The 20,926-nt window shown below is 37.3% G+C and overlaps 1 protein-coding gene across 13 annotated transcripts in view; it reads left to right on the top strand.

Moving 5' to 3' along the window:
• LYST (lysosomal trafficking regulator) overlaps positions 1 to 20,926 on the top strand; it is a 217,585-nt gene that overhangs the window by 166,813 nt on the left and 29,846 nt on the right. For 11 of the 13 annotated variants that reach the window (XM_017953559.2, XM_017953541.2, XM_017953553.3 and 8 more), the window contains 6 exons: positions 1,283 to 1,439; positions 4,462 to 4,602; positions 7,988 to 8,205; positions 11,812 to 12,042; positions 17,180 to 17,369; positions 20,765 to 20,901. In XM_017953559.2, the coding sequence (XP_017809048.2) occupies positions 1,283 to 1,439; positions 4,462 to 4,602; positions 7,988 to 8,205; positions 11,812 to 12,042; positions 17,180 to 17,369; positions 20,765 to 20,901 (1,074 nt within the window). Of the gene's footprint in view, positions 1 to 38; positions 1,440 to 3,479; positions 4,423 to 4,461; positions 4,603 to 7,987; positions 8,206 to 11,811; positions 12,043 to 17,179; positions 17,370 to 20,764; positions 20,902 to 20,926 lie in introns of those variants that run through there. The other 2 variants (XM_021931624.2, XM_021931628.2) reach the window with 2 other exon arrangements.

Below are 20,926 nucleotides of genomic sequence, written 5' to 3'. Positions count from 1 at the left end.
TAAATTTATACTACTGATTTTTTACTTTCTTGTACTAGGATTGACGGACAGCTAGAAATCATTATGTGAAATGAAATATCATCTTCTATCCTGATTTTCTGAGAACACTTCGCCCAGAAAAAGGATACATTTATTTTGGCACAAATTGAAAACCAATAACTCATTGTTTATTCAAGTATACAGTAGTCACATTCCTTATAAAAATCACAGAGATTTCCAGGGACCTGCTATTCATATCCCCTAGTGTTATTTATATAATAGTGTTAATATCTTTATAATGTACCATAACCATTAGTCATATTCAGGAAATTATTCATTGGTTTATTAAACAAAAATTTATCAGATTTTAACATTTTAAAAAGAAAATGAATTACCTTTTTCTGTGAAGTTAACATTAATGAAATTCTATTGGAAATTCAAAAAAATGCAATAGCTGCACATTACATTCTTCACAGGAGTATCAAGACAGGAGCAACTGAAACACTTTTCTCATATTCATCACATTATTTTATGCCACAGTTCCTGAAACGTCCCTCTAAGCATCTTATGACTGTCACTACTTGATTCTTCAGCAGTTGAAAATGCGTCATTGCTGTGAGAATCAAGAAGTAACTCTTAATTCACTATACCTGACTTTGTTATCAGAATCAGACAGAAGCTATGGGAGACAAGAATAGTGACAGATTTTAAATGTTTGGTTGAACTTCCTACTTTATGATGGGAAGACAGGAGTAGTGAAAAGTCACCATATTCTTTTTTTTTTTTTTTTAAATCTCTGGTAACTGCACTGTAAAACAGACTTAAAATGTTATATTATTACCAATAACGTGACATAGTTTTTACATTTCTATTGCATTTCTACTTCTAGAGAAGCAGTTCTCTAAACAACATAGCATTACATCTTGAAACTCTTTTGAAATGAAGACATCTCTAGTGACAGAAGCACCTCTCATTTGTTGGGTGCTTGATCAGCTTAGACATTATGAGCCATTAATTAGGAGGTGGAGTGCTCAAAGTTGGGTAGGTTTCCTATGAGGGGATGAAAGAGTGAATGTGGAGATGGGAAATGCTTCCGAGTGTTTAGGTCTTAGTGAGGCACCAAGGAGAAGACTCCCAGACACTCAAGGAGGCTGAAGTCTCCGGGGCAAGAGTGGGAGGGCCAGCCGTGGAGAATGGCCTCAAAGGGGTAGTAGAGAAGGAGAGAATAAAAACCATCCAGCACTTTTCTAGTGTTACCTGGAGCCCACAATCACGAATTCTCTGTATTCACTGTTTCTTTCAGTACTTGGAGGAAGAGTACCGCAAAGGAGCCAGGGAAGATGACCCCATGCCTCCCGTGCAGCCCTATCACTATGGCTCCCACTATTCCAACAGCGGGACTGTGCTTCACTTCCTGGTCAGGATGCCTCCTTTCACTAAAATGTTTTTAGCCTATCAAGGTAAGAATTTTTTTAATAACTGCGTAGAAATCATGTTGAGTCATCAGGAAGAAAAAAAACAAAAAAGAAACAAAAAAAAACTTAGGACTGACTTTCTAAGAACTATTGAGACTAATCAAACTACAGGAAAAAGAATTATATTTATTCCTTCCCCAAAATTCTCCTCAAAAAAGCTGTAGTAAGCCAAATCATCTTGCTAATGCCTCAAATTTTAGCTTCAAATTAAATGTCTAAGTTTATAAAAATGCAATTCACTTTTTAAAAATTAAGATATAATTCACAAACCATGAAATTCACCCTTTTAAAGTTTATGCAGTTCACTTTTTAAAGACATTCTACCTAATACTTATTTCAAATCCAGTAAGTTACCTTTGGAGCCTATGTACATTATTGTAGTTTATTATAAAGGCAAGTACCTTATTGAGGTTTATTCTAACTAACTAGTTAATAAAAGAGGCACACCGGCAACTTCACTGTGGTAGCTTTCTAGTTAATAATCTTCTACCTCAGCATTTTAAGTGACAGACTGGAGGCCTGAACATGACTTAGATAAGAGTGAATTTATATTTTTATGCAAGTTGGGACACACTCACCTGTAGTTTCTAATGAGAACTGTGATATTAGTTCTATAGCTCTTTCTCGTGGAATCCAGAATACTTTGAGGAATCATTATCCATTCTTTTACTCAACCATTCTTGAACTACTTCATGCCTTTTATTCATGTACAACCTATTGGAGGAATGAATTTGTATTCACTCTTATTGGTCTACAGAAGGGGCTTTCCTATGTTTGTCTCTCTGTAAGTAAACAGAACAAATGTTCTATATGACAGCTGTTCAAATATTTGAAAATTGTTGGCCTGTCCCCTTTCTCTCTCTGTCTTGTTTTTCCCCTGGCTAATTATCCTTGGTTAATTTGACAGCAGATTGAGCGCCTCATGGATGCATGGTCCTATCCCAGCTGCTGCAGGGAATACCAAAAAATAAATAGGACAGTTTTGTACTAAATAAGGTGTTTTTAAAACCAGTGTTTAAGCCATCTTGTTTGCTGTGGTTTCCAAGCCTGTCGCTATTCTGAAGATCTTTCTGGACATGTTCTGATTTGTGAATGCTCTTGACGAAAAGAAAAAGGCAGTCAAAATAAAAAAGAATAATTCAGATGTGCTTGCGCCCCTACAGTGTTTAACAGAACTGTTACCTCCTCCGTCCAAGACTACATTTCATTTAATGTAGCCCAAGAATCCATTAATATAAAACTACCAATCAACTAAAATTTATCAATATTTTCATTCATGTTACTATTATGGATGTATTCATATATAATATGTTTTCTTCATTATGTATTTATGAATATATTTTGTTTAAAACCTAGGACTACCTCAGTCTCCATTCACTTTCATCTTACTAGTTTCAAGTGATATCTCTTGGCTTTTGAATTTATTTCTTTGCTTTGGTTTAGTACAGGGATTCTCTACCTTGGCACTGTAGTCATTTCGAGCTGCATAATTTGTTTGTCATGGGAGCTGCTCTGTGCATTGTAGGACATTTAGCAGTACCCCTGGTATCTCCCTGCTAGTGCCAGTGGTACCACCACTGCCCACACCCCATCCCCCCAGTTATGAGAATCAGAAATGTTGTCAGACATTGCCAAATAAACCCTGGAAGGCAAAAGTGCTACTGGTTGAGAACCACAGGTTTAATATATGCATATTCTAGATAATAGGAATTTGTAGTAGTACTGTTTAATAAAATGTAGGAAAATACAGAGAATCTTAAAATCTGAACAGAACCTACCCAATGTGCTTCTCTTGTTCCATATTTCTTTAGTCTTAACTCTAGATACTTTGACCTCACCATAGCATTACAAAATTACCTTAATTTTTCTGTTTAGTTTTTTTGTTTGTTTTTGAGAATTACCTTAATTTTTCTGAATTCCATTTTGATTGATAACTTTTTCTACAGAGTTAGTAGGTATTTCTTTAAATGGCCTTCCTTACTTTCTGAGAAAAAGTAAATGTTCCTAAACCTTATTTCTTCCCAGATTTTATTTAGTGGCCAGCCAATGCCAACTGACTCAACAGAATAGATGAGAAAGTAATACAAGTGACAGAAGATGTTGCTCAGCAGAGCAACTAAGAAACCCGATGCTGCGATGTGTTTGTGGCAGTCTCCAAATGAAAAGATGTGTTCAAATTTCAGCACGTTCACAGACGTTTTAGATGATGCAATATGGTTCCTAAGAAACATGTAAACTGCTACTGTTGTCAGGGGCCAGCTTTTGGATATAATTTAATATTCTAGGCCTTTCTCTATGGCTAGAAAGTCTGATCATTGTTGGCAGAAAAGAGAGTCCAAACTTAATTCTTGATTATTAATAGTCTACCCTGGGGAAAAAAAATGAACAAAAGAGTGACTATGCTTAGTTTTATTTTCATTCATAGGAAAGTTTACTCAATTCTTTAGCTCAGAGTTAGAACACCCAAAAAACAATGCACCGTAACATATGCCAACCCCCGCCCCCTACTAGGAAAAAAAAAAAGAAAACAAAGAAAGGAGAAAAAGTAGTCTTAACAATTCAAAGTGAAGGAATCATTTTGCTCCCTGATGGGGAAAAAACTGTTTACCTACTTGAACTTCAATTTTCCTTCTTCATTATTCATTCATTCAATAAACCAACCATTATTGAGTACCCATTATGTGCAAGGTGTGGATGATATCCCAGGGCCCTGTTTTTGTGGAACTTTCATTCTACTTTGATAGATAGATGATAGTTCAACAAATAAATGGTATAAACTAATCTAATTATATGTATTACAAAAGCATAGAACAGATGAAAAATATAATATCTCAAGTTTATAGAAATATTTATTTTCAAGAACATGAATAACTTCTTTTAAACTATGGGCAAACAAACTGAGCATTATTTTAATCTTTTTGAAGTAGCAAAAGTAAATTAATTATGGTAGGCCTCAAATAGAATTAGGTCTTTGTGTCTTAATTTTATTATTTGTATTTTTTCATAGATCAAAGTTTTGACATTCCAGACAGAACTTTTCATTCTACAAATACAACTTGGCGACTCTCATCTTTTGAATCTATGACTGACGTGAAAGAACTTATTCCAGAGTTCTTCTATCTTCCAGAGTTCCTAGTTAACCGTGAAGGTATAGCAATAAATTATTTCTTATTTATATTTCTGAGGGCTTGTGGTTATTTTGTAATTTTCCAAAAATGAAAATAGCTTTTTTAAGTCCTAAAAATTTGAGTCCCCAAATAAGAGAAAATGTTTTTTATTAAGTATATAATTCTATTTTCAAATAAGCTTGAGAATTTTAAGTATTTTATAGGATTAAGTATGTTTGGAAAACTGTAACTTTTAACTATTAAAATTATTTGTAAATATGTATTTTTATTTTATTATAGAAATTACTTTATTCTTTTTTCTGAATACAAAAGTTATAATGTGCTAATTACTTTAAAATTAAGAGGTATGACTTTATTGAAAGCAAAATGTAAATTAACTGAAATCTCAATTATTTTTTTTTTTTTTTTTTTTTGAGACGGAGTCTCGCTCTGTCGCCCAGGCTGGAGTGCAGTGGCCGGATCTCAGCTCACTGCAAGCTCTGCCTCCCGGGTTCACGCCATTCTCCGGCCTCAGCCTCCCGAGTAGCTGGGACTACAGGCGCCCGCCACCTCGCCCGGCTAGTTTTTTGTATTTCTTAATAGAGACGGGGTTTCACCGTGTTAGCCAGGATGGTCTCGATCTCCTGACCTCGTGATCCGCCCGTCTCGGCCTCCCAAAGTGCTGGGATTACAGGCTTGAGCCACCGCGCCCGGCCTGAAATCTCAATTATTTTATGAGGAATGACCAAAATAAAAATAAAATACTCTGCCCAGAATTATCTAATAGCCAAAAGGAATACTGAAGTATAAAATTAAATTTTCTATGATGCCAACCAACAGTCTTGGCTGCCAACCTTAGCTATTCTTAAATAGAAGAGCAGCTAACCCTTTAAGGGATGTCTTTGGGTCATTTCTTACATTACTTAATTCTATAATTTTATGTGATCCTTAAGAGCATATGAAACTGAGCTTTAAGAAGTTGGTGTTGGGCAAATTATGTTAGAATTTTGTTGCATAGTATCAGTGTCTCTGAAGTTGTTTGATTGATTATTGAATCATCAGTAGATTCATGCCACCCTGGCGCTTGTTTCACAGTGTTGCTCAAGTGAGAAATGCCTCAGTCAAACATCAGCACCTGCAATTTGGGGTGCCTGCCTTGAAGCTTTTCATTTAGGACTCCTGTTTAAAGCTACTCCTTGTTTTTTCTGTCCATGGTCTCTTATATGTATGTTTTAGCTATCTATGGCTGTATAACAAATAATCTCAACACTTAGTGGCTTGAAACAATAATAAATTTATTATCAATCATGGATAATAAAATTATTTTTTATTGATCAGAAATTTAAAAAAAGGTCAGAAATTCAGAAACAGCTCAGCCAGGTGGTTTTAGCTCAGGGTCTCTCATGCTGTTGCCTTCAGATTTCTGGAGGTGGAACAGGCAGAGGATGAAGCCTTAGGTAACTGGAGCACATCACCCTCTCTTCATGCAGTGTTAGTGCTTTTTCATGTGGTCTCTCTGTGTGGGCTAGTTTTGGGCTTCCCCACAGCACGGCAGCCCTGAATGTCCTACTTGGCAACTCAGGGTTCCAAAGACAAGTGTTCCAAGAGGGAGACGAACAGAGGCTGCATGGCCTTTTCCAGCCTGTTCTTAGCAGCCACGCAGCATCACTTCCACTGTATTCTTCCTGTTCGTTGAGGCAGTCACAAGTGCCTTCCCAGATTCAAAAGAAAGGAAGATAGACTTTGCCTTGTGATGGAGAGTAGCAAGATTCTGGAAGGGCATGCAAGACAGGAAATGCTGTTATAGCCATTTTTGGAAAATACAATTTTCTACAGCGTATATCACATCATTTCCTATCAGTGTTCCTCTGGGACTCTTATACGTCAGTTGTCTGCTTTGGATCAGGAGTGTCTGCCTCTGTGATGTTCCCTCAGAACACCTGAAAGTTGGGAAAGCTTGAGTTTATACAAATACCCTGTTATGCACCCCATTCCCAGCCCATTCCCAGGTGCCTCATTCACTGTTAAATAAGTTCCTGCTGCTGCCTCTCCTGAAGCCACACACATGGAGTTCTGCAGGTGCTCAGCCAGTCCATCCTAAATCAACCGTGTAGCTCCTCCGTACGATGACTGCTGAGCTTTCTGAGATGCTCCCATCCCCTCCCATGTGAACTTATATACGCCCTTGATTTATATTCCATATCATATCATTTCAAAATACTTCCCAAGCATTTTGGTGAAGAGCCTTCTGTTTTTCCAAGATCAAAACTTAATTTTATATGAAGCTTAATCAGCTTTTAAAAGGTCCTTTTAAATTGATATTATGTTGTGGTGTTCAGCAAACTAGAAAATGTAGCACAAAAAGCCATTTCTGTTTAAAGGTAACATTTCCTGGCCGGGCGCGGTGGCTCACGCCTGTAATCCCAGCACTTTGGGAGGCCGAGGCGGGCGGATCACAAGGTCAGGAGATCGAGACCACGGTGAAACCCCGTCTCTACTAAAAATACAAAAAATTAGCCGGGCGCGGTTGTGGGCACCTGTAGTCCCAGCTACTCGGGAGGCTGAGGCAGGAGAATGGCGTGAACCCGGGAGGCGGAGCTTGCAGTGAGCCGAGATTGCGCCACTGCACTCCAGCCTGGGCGACAGAGCGAGACTCCGTCTCAAAAAAAAAAAAAAAAAAAAAAAAAAAGGTAACATTTCCTTTAGGATAATTTTTTTAAATAAGCACTTCTGAGATTTTTGTTTATACTAGCAGACTGATGAGACAATTAGATATTAGCTCATTTACGTCACAGAAGAACCCTCTTATTTCCTGTGTTGGGATAATTTTGTTATCTACAGGAATGCTTAGTAGAAAGGAAGTCAGAACAGACCTATAGACTTATAAAATTAATAGACTGTGGCAATTCATTCTAAGAATGTATATACTTTATATTAGTTGAGTTTTTAAACTATAGAATACTAATGTATTTAGTAAATATTTACTAAATATAATCTTAAATTTATTAAAATGTTAATGCCAATAGTTCAGAAATGCTTCTACAAAGCCTTAGTTTGATTCTAATCAGGTTTACAATTGAATAGATATTTAAGTACTTAATGCCCTTGAAGAAGTGAATAGTGAGAATATTGGAATTAGTAGGCAATGGTTTTCTCCTTTTCTTCAATACGTTATAAAGTGGTAGAAAGATAAAGTTGAAAGATCTCAAATTTAATTATGATAGCATTAGCTCACATAACCCTATTAGTAGGTAAATAAGTAGATGAGCAGTGGTGTTTCTTATTTAAAATGTAAATCCTCCTTCCTATTCCCTTTTTCGGTTGTAGCACACAAACATCCATTTTTGTGAACTCTTAAGAACTGCTCTTGACTGAATGAAACCTGCTTTGGGGAAGTTGAATATTAATATTAATCTTCTCTTTTAGGTTTTGATTTTGGTGTGCGTCAGAATGGTGAACGGGTTAATCACGTCAACCTTCCGCCTTGGGCACGTAATGATCCTCGTCTTTTTATCCTCATCCATCGGCAGGCTCTAGAGTCTGACTACGTGTCCCAGAACATCTGTCAGTGGATTGACTTGGTGTTTGGTTATAAGCAAAAGGGGAAGGCTTCTGTTCAAGCAATCAATGTTTTTCATCCTGCTGTGAGTGACTCTTTTAAAATAATCTGTATTTATATAAGATAGAACCTGAATATTTTAAGGTTAGTTGTTCGACTGTTCCTTTAAAACACCCAAGTTACCAAAGAGAATTGGTAGTAGCATTAAACCATCACCTAAGATTTTTCAGGTTTTATATTTCCTCTCATTAAAAACAAGATACTATCTTTTTCAGAGGTTCCCCAAAACCATCCCCAGGTTTGATGATTCACTAGGTGGATTTGAGGATTCAGCATATAGTCATCCTTCTAGTTCAGGTTTATTACAGTAAATGATACAAAGTAGAATCAGCGTGGGGCAAAGTCTGGGAGAAATCAGGCACAAACATCCAAGAATCTACCCCTGGTAAAGCACAAAGAGCGTACTCAACCTCCTCCAGCAACGAGTCATAATGACACATGTGATATGTTGTCTGCCAGGGAATCTCATTAGAGACTCAGTGTACAAGATTTTTATTGAGGTTGGCAATGTAGGCACCCTCTGCCTCGCACATACTGAAATTCCAGCCTCTCAGAAGGAAAGCAGTTGTTCTGTATAAACCGTGTTGTTTGTACAGTTTAGGCACAGTAAGTCACTCTTACCAATTAGGGAATGGTAGGACCTCTCCTGAAATTCGAGTTCCAGACAACAGCCAAGGGCCAACTTTGCAAGCAGGCCTTTCCAAAGATAGCAGTCAATCTTGCTATGTTAACTCTTTTCTGCACACTATCCGACATACATGGTCTACTTTAAAATGGCACCATGTTTTCTTATTACAGAAAAAGTACTTGTACTTTGTTAGAAAAATGTATAAAATACAGACTAGCAACAGGGAGAAATTTTAAAGTCCACTTTAGTATCACCATCCAGAGATAAATAGTAAAAGCACCTTTAGACTTCTTTCTATAGATATGTATCATTCCATTTATATAATAATAATATTAGTGCTATTTGGTAACCTTTTCTTCTCCCTAAATAAGATAATCTTAAATTTATTCAAGTCATTAGGTATCATTCTACATTATTTTTAATGGCTTCTTAGTATAGGTAGAGTGTTCTTAATCCAAAAATCCAGAATTCAAAATGCTTCAAAATCAGAAACTTTTCGAGTGCCAACATGATAATCAAAGGAAATGCTCATTGGACCATATCAGATTTCCGATTTTTGGATTAAGAATACTGAACTGCTAAGTAAATAATGCTAATATTCCAAAATCCCCCCCCAAAAAAACCCTGAAATCCAAAACAATTCTGGTTCCAAATGTTTGTATAAGGGATACTCAACATATATTCTCAAGTATAGCTATAGAATAATTTATTTAGCAGTCTTCTATTGTTGGATATTTAGTTAGGATTTGTTTGCTATTAAAATTAATATTTCTATGGTTATTTTTAGGTACATCTTTACTTCCTTAAGATAAATTCCTAGAAGTAGAATTGTTACATTTTTATTTTTTATTTATTTATTTATTTTTGAGATGGAGTCTTGCTCTGTCACCCAGGCTAGAGTGCGGTGGTGTGATCTCAGCTCACTGCAACCTCTGCCTCTCAGGTTCAAGCAATTCTCCTGCCTCAGCCTCCCAAGTGGTTGGGATTACAGGCGCCCACCACCACGCCTGGCTAATTTTTGTATTTTTAGTGAGACAGGGTTTCACCGTCTTGGCCAGGCTGACCTCGTGATTCACCACCTCGGCCTCTCAAAGTGCTGAGATTACAGGCGTGAGCCACCACGCCCGGCCTACATTTTCAAGTATACTTTTTGAGGTTGTTGGGTAGACTAACTTTAGAAAAAATAATCTTACCTCTTCAGGAAACATTTATTTTGCTAGGCTCTGGGGATGCAAAAGTAAATAAGACTCAAAGAGGGTGAAGGGGGTTAGGAGGAAAGCCAACTTTCCTTTCCAAGGTAGATGGGCCTGCCTGGATGTAGTGGAGACTCCAAATGCGGCCGCTGAAAGGAAATCCCTTGAGGAGTGGGAGGTGAAAAGCAGATTCTGAAAAGAAAGATACTTCCTTTCAAAAGGAAATATCTAAAGGACCTCCCCACTAACTGTAATTTTCTGTGTTGATTGTAACAAATCTACAAGAGTTTATAACAAATATAGGTAAAATGCATACACAGAACCTACAGTAGACCACTCTGTATCTGAGCTTTTTTAGGCCAGTAGTCCATTCCCCGAAAGTAGCTTTAAAATAAAAAGCTCATTAGTTTATTTTGTTCCATAATTATTTTGAGTACATCCGAAGTCATGTAAAATTAAATTTCTTAAGAGATTTATAATCTAGAAAAGAGAATAATATAGGTTTCCTGATTATTCTAATAGAAGATAAATGCTATGGAAAAGTTCATTCTAAAAAAGGAGAATAATGTAGTTTGGTGAATAACAACTTCACATATAATATTAATATATAAGGGAGGAAAAACACCTTCTTTTCCTCAGGTTAACTGGAGTCTCTGCAAAATAACAAAAACAAAGAGAAACAAAAAACCAGATTAACAAGAGCAAATCATATAAATTTATTTAATGCAAGTTTTATGTGGCACGGGAAGCTTCACATGGAAATAAGACCCCAAGTAGTCTTTGGAATTTTATTTTGGCATTTATAGAAATGTTATGTCTAGATATGTAATGAAAGCCACTACAACTGATTAAATATTATACTAAAAGCTAAGCCATCCAAGTGGATATGTACGAAATATAGCTGATGTATACTCAATTACTGATCACCAGCTTTAGAAATAAAGAAGTAAATGCACATTGCTCTCCATCTGACTCTACAGGATAATGACACTAAGAAATAATATTCTTCTTGGCCAGGCGCGGTGGCTCGTGCCTGTAATCCCAGCACTTTGGGAGGCCGAGGCGGGTGGATTGCCTAAGATCAGGAGTTCGAGACCAGCCTGGCTAACATGGTGAAACCCCATCTTTACTAAAAATACAAAAAAATTAGCTGGGCGTGGTGGCACATGCCTGTAGTCCCAGCTACTTGGGAGACTGAGGCAGAAGAACCACTTCAACCCGGGAGGCGGAGGTTGCAGTGAGCCAAGATCGTGCCATTACACTCCAGCCTGGGCGACAGAGTGAGACTCCATCTCAAACAAATAAATAAATAAGAAAAAATATCCTTCTTAGTGCAATAATTTTATTAGTACAATAATACCCTTTACATTTAAGAGCTTTGAATTTTCATTGCTGCTCTTTTGGTTTTATCTACAATATTTGTTAGAACCTAAATAATGCTCTCTTTATCTACCAGCATTGTATTTTAACTTCATTTTTGCCTCTTCCTATATATTGCTTTGGACAAGCAATTTCTCCAGTAATTTAATATCAAGTCTTATATGATATTCTCAGGTCTTAAATTAAAAACTGATTTTATAAACATACCTAATTATAACCAGTCAAGATACATTGTTTTTGTTCACCTATTCAGAAACATTGATACTTCTGATCTCAGTGAGACCATGCGTGATTGTTAACCTGAACAAAAGCATTTTTTCCATAACCTAGAATATAAAACAAAGTGTTGTTTTTCCCTTTGGTGTTATATTATTGCCAAGTCTTTCTTTTTACTACATATGTCTTGTTCCTTTATTCTTTCACTCTGCAGACATATTTTGGAATGGATGTCTCTGCAGTTGAAGATCCGGTTCAGAGAAGAGCGCTAGAAACCATGATAAAAACCTATGGGCAGACTCCCCGTCAGCTGTTCCACACAGCCCATGTGAGCAGACCTGGAGCCAAGCTCAATATTGAAGGAGAGCTTCCAGCTGCTGTGGGGTTGCTAGTGCAGTTTGCTTTCAGGGAGACCCGAGAACAAGTCAAAGAAATCACCTATCCGGTATGTCATTTGGATTTCAATTGAATGCAGATGTTGCCAGGCACTCTCCCAGGTGCCAGGGATACAGTAATGAATAGCATGGTCCTGTCCTAAAGCTGTGTGCCAGTCAGTGCAAGACAGGTGCAGCAGCGAAAGCAGAATCCTGTGCGAGGTAAATGCTGTGTTAGCGATATGAGACAGTGCTTTGGGGAGCTCAGAGGAAAGAAGAATTGATTGTTTCAGACAGTAACCTCCCTCAGAAAGCAGAGAGAATGGTTATTCCCAGGGAAAGCCTCCCAGGGCAGTGACATAATAGGATTTTGCAAACAAGAAAAGAAGGACTAGAGAATAGTTTGAGCATTGGTATGCCAGTGTACACTTATCATCCACAATCAAAAGGATTGACCAGTGATGCGGATGTTTTGGTTTATACTTAAGGGAGAACTTTACATATTTCTTTGGCCTCCCCAGGTTGTAATGATAAATAGTACTGCGTCCAAAAATAGGAAGTAGGTATAATTTTTACTTCAAAATAGAAAAATCAAGCAAGCAAGCCTTAAAGCTAAAGTGGATTTTAATCTTCAACTAAATTCTTCATATAAAAACAGCATAAGATAGTAGAATGTGAATTGTAAACACTATAAGGGTTTGCAGAAGGAAATCACAGAAAACGAAAAGGTAAGGGAAAGAGGTTGTAAAGGACCTTAAAGATGAAATAACTCAGTGTCTCTCAAAGTGCAGTAATCTGTGACCTATTTTAAGAGGAAAAGGTTTTTACACACCTACACCTTGTTTGACTATTATTCCTTATAATAATATTACTTTATGTAAGACAGAACACTGGATATAAATTATTTGTGCTTATAGCTCACATGTGTCAAATGTTCATGTTAAATACAAACAAAACTTATTCCACCAGTGAAATTCAATTTTAAAGCATTAATATGGTAGACAATGTTGTTTTGCTAAAACTAAATTGCGAGTGTTGAGTTTCATAATAGAAAACTACATTTTTTGTTTTCTGTTTTTGAAGCTTCACAAATCACTTTAGTCACTGTGTAATTACCAGCATCACTATTTTTAACTACGATCTGTCACTTGATTGATTGATCGATTGATTGAGACGAGTCTTGCTCTGTCACCCAGGCTGGAGTGCAGTGGCACAATCTCAGCTCACTGCAACCTCTGCCTCCCAGGTTCAAACAGTTCTCCTGCCTCAGCCTCCTGAGTATCTGGGATTACAGGTGCCTGCCGCCACACCCAGCTAATTTTTATATTTTTAGTAGAGATGGGGTTTCACCATATCGGCCAGGCTGGTCTCGAACTCCTGGCCTTGTGGTCCGCCTGCCTCGGCCTCCCAAAGTGCTAGGATTACAGATGTGAGCCACCACACTCAGCCCAATCTGTCACTTTAACATGTCAACATAATTTTACAATGTATCCCTGAAAATTAATAAATGCCATTTAATTTACTACTATACTTACTGCTCATTAGCTGTTAAAGTTGGATCTGAGCAGTATGGCTGCTTGCAGTGGGAACATGGTACCAACCTACTTCATTCCCACCTCAGGACCTTTGTGATGACTGTTTCCTTCACCTGGAATAACCACTCCCCAGATATATCCCCAGTTTTCTCCCTCATCTCATTCAAGTCTCTGCTCAGACATCTCTTCCTCGGAGTCTTCCCCGACCCCCATTTAAATGCTTTCCATAAGCTCTGATTATATCTAAGTCTACTTATGTCTCAAACAGGTGTTCCGTCATCCTCAGACCCCTTCCCCTTCTTTGTTTTTGTGTATAGCACTTCCATCACCTGACATATTGTATATGTATTAGTTTATTTATTTGTCTATACTCCCCTCCCAAATAGAATGTAACTCCATAAACACAAGGACTTTGTCTGTTCTTGTTCATCACTGTGTCCCCAGTTCCTAGGAAGGTGCTGGGCATATAATAGACACTCACTATTTTTTAAATTAATGTCTTCTCTGATGCAAGTTCTTTAAGGTTTGGTTTGCTGCACTTCTGTGTGATGTGTAATGACATTTATGCCACTGCTTTTCTTTATTTGAACCACGGTGAAACCTTCCACACCATACTGCTTCTTGACTCCTTGGGCCTTCACTTGACATCTACACAAAATGCAAACACAAGCCTTGAAACCAAGCAACAGTACTCATTTATACAGGGGTCATCTGGATGACCCAGATATGCTTGTGTGAACTTCAGTTCGCCATTGAAGTTCAAAACAATCAGAGCTGTATAAAAAACATTTCAACAAAGCACTCCTCTTTAAATATTCTATGAGAAGTGGCTGTTCATATCCTTTGCCTACTTTTTCATGAGGTCGTTTGTTTTTTTCTTGTAAATTTGTGCAAGTTCCTTGTAGATTCTGGGTATTAGACCTTTGTCAGATGGGTAGATTGCAAAAATTTTCTCCCATTCTGTAGGTTGCGTGTTCACTCTGATAGTAGTTTATTTTGACGTGCAGAAGCTGTTTAGTTTAATTAGATCCCAGTTGTCAATTTTAGCTCTTGTTGCAATTGCTTTTGACCTTTTCTTCATGAAATCTTTGCTCATGTCCTAAATGGTATTGCCTAGATTTTCTTCTAAGGTTTTTATGGTTTGGGGTTTTATATTTGTCTTTAATTAATCTTGAGTTAATTTTTGCATAAGGTGTAAGAAAGAGGTCCAGTTTCAGTTTTCTGCCTGTGGCTAGCCAGTTTTCCCAGCACCACTTATTAAATAGGGAATCCTTTCCCCATTGCTTGTTCTTTATCAGGTTTGTTGAAGATCAGATGGTTGTAGATGTGTGGTGTTATTTCTGAAGTCTCTGTTCTATTCCATTGGTCTATATGTCTGCGTTGGTACCAGTATCATACTGTTTTGGTTACTGTTGAAAAAGAAGCTCAAGATCACTGATCATTAGAGAAATGCAAATCAAATGAGATACCATCTCACACCAATCAGAATGGCGATTATTAAAAAGTCAAGAAACAGTAGATGCTGGTGAGGCTGTGGAGAAATAGGAATGCTTTTACACTGGTGGTGGGAATGTAAATTAGTTCAGCCCTTGTGGAAGACAGTGTGGCGATTCTTCAAGGATCTAGAACCAGAAGTACTATTTGACCCAGCAATCCCATTACTGGGTATATACTCAAAGGAATATAAATCATTCTACTCTAAAGACACATGCACACGTATGGTTTATTGTAGCACTATTTACTATAGCAAAGACATGGAACCAACACAAATGCCCATCAATGATAGACTAGATAAAGAAAATATATACCATGAAATACTATGCAGCCATAAAAAAGAATGAGATCATGTAATTTGCAGGGACATGGATGAAGCTGGGAGCCATCATCCTCAGCAAACTAACACAAGAACAGAAAACCAGACACCGCCTATTCTCACTCATAAGTGGGAGTTGAACAGTGAGAACACATGGACACAGGGAGGGGAAAAACACACACTGGGGCCATACAGGAGGGTTGGTAGGGAGGGGAGGGAGAGCATCAGGACAAATAGCTAATACATGCAGGGCTTAAAACCTAGATGACAGGTTGATAGGTGCAGCAAACCACTATGGCACATGTATACCTATGTAACAAACCTGCACATTCTGCGCATGTATCCCACAACTTAAAAAATAATACTGATAATAATAATGATAATAAATATACTATGATATAAAATAGTTGCCATTGTATCTTTCTGTGTCATTGAAAAACTAGAAGTTTAAATTCTGCAACTCATATAAAAGTAATTTCCTGGCAGGGAACTGTGAATGATAAATGATAACTATAAAATTTAACACACAAATTTTTCTCAACTTTAATATTGATAGATTTGTATCCCACAGGGGAGCTACAAAAAAACACTGATAGACAAAATTTTAGAAGCTTGTTTTTAAAATGCCTGATCCTAACCTCTCTGTTCCCACATGAGCATTCCTGAAGCTCTTAAGCTTTTCCAGAGATACTCATTTTTTAGACCACTATGATATCATTTAAAACTGTATATTAACATGTCCCCTAAATAGTCTGACAGAATTATTAGAGCTCCTAAACAGGCATGATTTTTTAAAAGATAGTATATAGGTCAATGATGCCTTTTTTTTCATTTATTTGGAAAATGACATAAGCAAGTTTCACTAAAAATCTTAGGTTTTTTACAGAAATGACTGAAAATTGCTTAATATATTATTTTTATTTTATGTAGCATTTCCTCTGAAGAGTTGAAAGTAAAATAATGGGTTAAACTCTTAAATGTCTAAAAGGAGGGAATCCATTAAAAAAAAAAGTTCAGTAGAGGATAAACCAGTCATAACAAGAACAAAAAGAATAGAACTATTGGGGGAAACTCTTTAAAAGGGCATCATGTCTTTTCTTCTTGATTTTGAAACTTTTTAATAATTGTTTTTGCTTGAAGTCAAGGAAACCTTTTCATTACTGTTCATGGGCAGCCACATGGGTATCTCTCTAGAGTCTTCACTCATCTTTCTTTCCCCAAATCCTCTTGTTCCTCGAGCTCTACCTTTTATTTTTCACTGACAATTCTTTCTCATCTCTTTTATTCTCTAGTACTGGCTAGAGATTCTCTAATCCTCTCAATATGTTCCATAGATAAACACTTCCCCTTTCACTCATCACATACCTATTTGAGATGAGAACCTGCTATGTCCAGGCACAAAGATGAATCAGAGGTGTCCCCTCTCTTCAAGGAGCTCATAGCTGAGTGAGGTTTCCTGTGCTACATGTGGTCTTGATTTCTATTGCCATATGTACATATGGCTTGTCATACTACCAAATTACAGTCTTCCAGTAAGTATCAACTTTAGTTTAGGTATTTCAACTAGAAACAAGAAATATACTACATTTTTTTCTCTGCTCAAATTTCAAGGAATTTTGAATTATTAACCACATATTTTCATGCAAATTAGGCCAGAACCACAGAGTAAAACTCAAATAAGGAACAAATATTTCTATATGCTAAGTATGAGAAGTAAAAAATATGAGTAAAATAATTCTTGCCCTTACAGACCTTACAATCCATATTACTTTCTCTTACTTTGTTTAGCGCTTAAATTAGAAATAATTCTATACTTACTACCTTTTAAAAAGCCATACTTTTTATTTGTCTTGGTTTTAGAGTCCTTTGTCATGGATAAAAGGCTTGAAATGGGGGGAATACGTGGGTTCCCCCAGTGCTCCAGTACCTGTGGTCTGCTTCAGCCAGCCCCACGGAGAAAGATTTGGCTCTCTCCAGGCTCTGCCCACCAGAGCAATCTGTGGTTTGTCACGGAATTTCTGTCTTCTGATGACATATAGCAAGGAACAAGGTAAAATAAAATGTAATGAAGATCATTCTGGATATATCTTTCATGAGATTTGAGTATTTCTAGCTCATCTGTGCTGCTACTTTGAGTCCTTGGTGGAAAAAACTCAGCTCAAATCTGTGGTTATTTAGTACAAAGTGGGAATGAAAACATACTACGTGAAAAAACTGAGAGTTAAATGCAGTGCCATTTGAAATGAGAGGAGGAACTTGAAGGGAACAGGAATAAATGGTTATGTTCACAAAATGAAGGTGTTATCAATTTGACAGAAATGTACACTTTGAGGCTGTTGAGCCCCAGAATAGACAGACATATTTGACCGACAAATCTACCACCTCAGAAGATATAGTCATGGGTTTAAGCAACAAACACAACAAGGATGTCAAGATAACCTTGAAAATAGGTTTTTTTTTTTCTTGTGTATATCAGTAGTTTATTGTTTTTATTTTTATTTTTTAAATTTTTTTTATTTCTTATTATACTTTAAGTTCTAGGGTACATGTGCACAACATTTGGGTTTGTTATATATGTTTGAAACACGTGTTCCTGAAAACCAATCCTTTTCTGACTCCCCACATACTGACTCACTAAAAGCAACATGTGAGAAAGTGCTGTACAGTAGAGGCCTCTTCATGTTTCTAAATGTCAACTAGACACTGGAAAACTAGGGACATTTTGCATTTGAGCAGTCCCTCAGCCATTCCAAATTAACCATTTCACTAAAAACAAAAGAATTCTTCCTACTTGCTAGGCATGGATGTGGGGCACCAAAATGAATGACCTAGAGCACTCATCTGTTTCTATCAGGTTATTTGCAGACTTGCCTAAAAGCCAGTGTGTGGACTAGATGCCATTAGCAGCCAGCACTGCTGACAATTACCATAACCTTCTGTGCACTGTGCTCCTTGGGAGCCGTATATAGCCTTCCACCCGAACTGCAATACAAAGGGGCCAGCACCCAGAGAAAACATCATCCTCATACATTATTGTATTGAAATTAGGTATGCTAGCTGGGCCGTAGTTCTTTTAGGCTCACTCTTATCTCTGTCATGAAATGAATGATTGTTTTTATAGTTGTTAGAAATAAGAGAGGATGCATACCGTTTTATCTACATTTAGTGAGTTAATAGGATAAGGTAGATCTGTTTAATCATAATTATTCTGATATCAATGGTTTATTCTTACTAGTATGTTACAATTAGTTATGAGGTAATTTACAAGTAATTTACTAATAATACCAAAGTACCAACATGGGTGAATTATTTACCTTTAAAAAATTAGAGTACAGTAAAATTTCTCTCTGTTGAGCAAAAGAGAAAGAGCGGGTATTATCACTTAGCATTATGGGACTTAAACATGTCAGACATGTTCTAAGCCTATCTTCTTTGTGCCACTACAGTCATGAACCCTTAGTGTGCCCCTAATAGCTATGTTCATTCAAATTACACTTAATTTCCTCGCACAATGTATTTGGAATTTGTCAGAACCTGGGTATGTCCAGGGCAGTAGTGTAATAGAACAGTTTCCCCTGTGGCCCCGACAGTCACAGTTCCTGAGTTTTGCATCCTTGCCCAGCTGCTTACCAGCTATGTGGCCTTGGGGAAGTTAACTTCGTGCTTTGCAAATCCTGGCTTTTGATCTATAAAGCAGGAATAACAAAATAATTTACCTCACAGGGTACTTTTCTGTAAGGATTCAATACAATAATGTATGAGGATGATGAGCACAGTGCCTGGTTCATTCTAAGTGCTTAATAAATGTTTATTGGTCTGTAAACACCCTAGGGTCTGGAAGGGGTCAATGTTTACGAGATACACCCAACACTAGACCCAGCAAGGAACAGTCCACATAGACATTCTGGAGAGGCACTGACTGAACAGTGTAGCTTACAGATGAAAGTTAGGTCACTTGTTAACACAAGAGACACACTGCATCAGAATCTCTGGCGCTTGAGTCCAAGCTTATACACTCTGAAAATCAATTTTAGATTCAATTTTAGTAGATCCTATTTAAGATACACTGTCTTAGTAGGTAAAGGAGAAGTTTCTTTTTCTGAAAGAAAAAAAAAAAAAAGATGATGCCTCTTGTGGTTACTGGAATGAGAAACCTTGGTTTATGGAGCACTTGCTGCATGCCAGGCATTATGGTAGGTTTTGAGAGGACTCAAGACTCATGTGGTTCCTTTCCCTAGCAGCTTATATTTAGAGCAGTTTCTATTTAGTGAGTAGATTCCAATTCCTTTGTTGCAAAATGTTGTCAACGTTTCTTATTTTACTCAACAAAACAAAAAGCTATGAATTGCCTATTTTCAATACGCTATTGATTCATTCAAGAAATATTTATTTGTTATACTCATCTACATGCTGGGTATTCTACTGGAATAAAGAAAGCATATTCTGTTTCCTTTAGGAACTTAAAACATTGCGAGTTTCAAGGGCAGTACCATTTACAGCATCTATGCTGCATTTAGCTATATCCAGCATACCAACAAAGCATAGATAGTTAATGGTACTGGGAAATGATATCAAAATTTCCAAATTTTTATGCCAAGAGAACATAATACTATGTTGTAAAAGAGAGAGAGGGCTGGGTGCAGTGGCTCAAGCCTGTAATCCCAGCGTTTTGGGAGGCCAAGGCAGGCAGATCACTTGAGGTCAGGAGTTCGAGACTAGCCTGGCCAACATGGTGAAACCCTGTCTCTACTAAAAATACAAAAAAAATTTAGCTGGGCATGGTGGCGAGCGCCTGTAGTTCCAGCTGCTGGGGAGGCTGAGGTACAAGAATCACTTGAACCCAGGAGGCAGAGGTTGCAGTGAGCCGAGATTGCGCCACTGCACTCCAGCCTGGGTGACAGAGTGAGACTCTGTCTCAAAAAAAAAGAGAGAGAGAGAGAAGAACAGAGTCTCCTTGAATGAAAATCTGCCATACACAGTCCTGCAGTTGACAGGATTAAATTATCCCTTCTCAGGGTAGGTGTTGCTTCCACTCTAGCAGTAGTGTCTTCCTGCTACTAACAGTTGTCTATCCTGGGTATCTAGAAAGTTAAATAGTATCTAGTTCATATTTATTTTTAAAAGAAAAGGTGTCTCAGAACATGAATAGAGTAAGCTTGACTATCATTGTCTTTTATAATAATTTCTTAACAGAAATTTTAGTTCTGAATCAAATAAATCCCAGACAAAACAACACAAGTGAAAAAATATAATCCCACCCTCAGAATCCTGTTAGCATTAAAGGAATAAAACTAAAAAATTGTTCCATTTTAGAGATATAAAGATGGTTTTGCACCAAATGATGTTCTGCTATGTAAACTTCACCCTTTAATCTGCCAGTTTGGGGCTTTCATGTAACAAGGGAGCAGTAACCATCTGATACTTTTCTTTCTCCTTCTCCTTGAGGTGTGAGAAGCATGAACAGTACGGACATTCAGTGGTCAGCCATCCTGAGCTGGGGATATGCTGATAATATTTTAAGGTTGAAGAGTAAACAAAGTGAGCCTCCAGTAAACTTCATTCAAAGTTCACAACAGTACCAGGTAAACATTTTTATTTTTATTTTTA

This window comes from Papio anubis, chromosome 1 (assembly GCF_008728515.1).
Source record: "Papio anubis isolate 15944 chromosome 1, Panubis1.0, whole genome shotgun sequence".
Lineage (NCBI taxonomy): Eukaryota > Metazoa > Chordata > Mammalia > Primates > Cercopithecidae > Papio > Papio anubis.
This window is presented reverse-complemented; position numbering and strand designations above follow the sequence as displayed.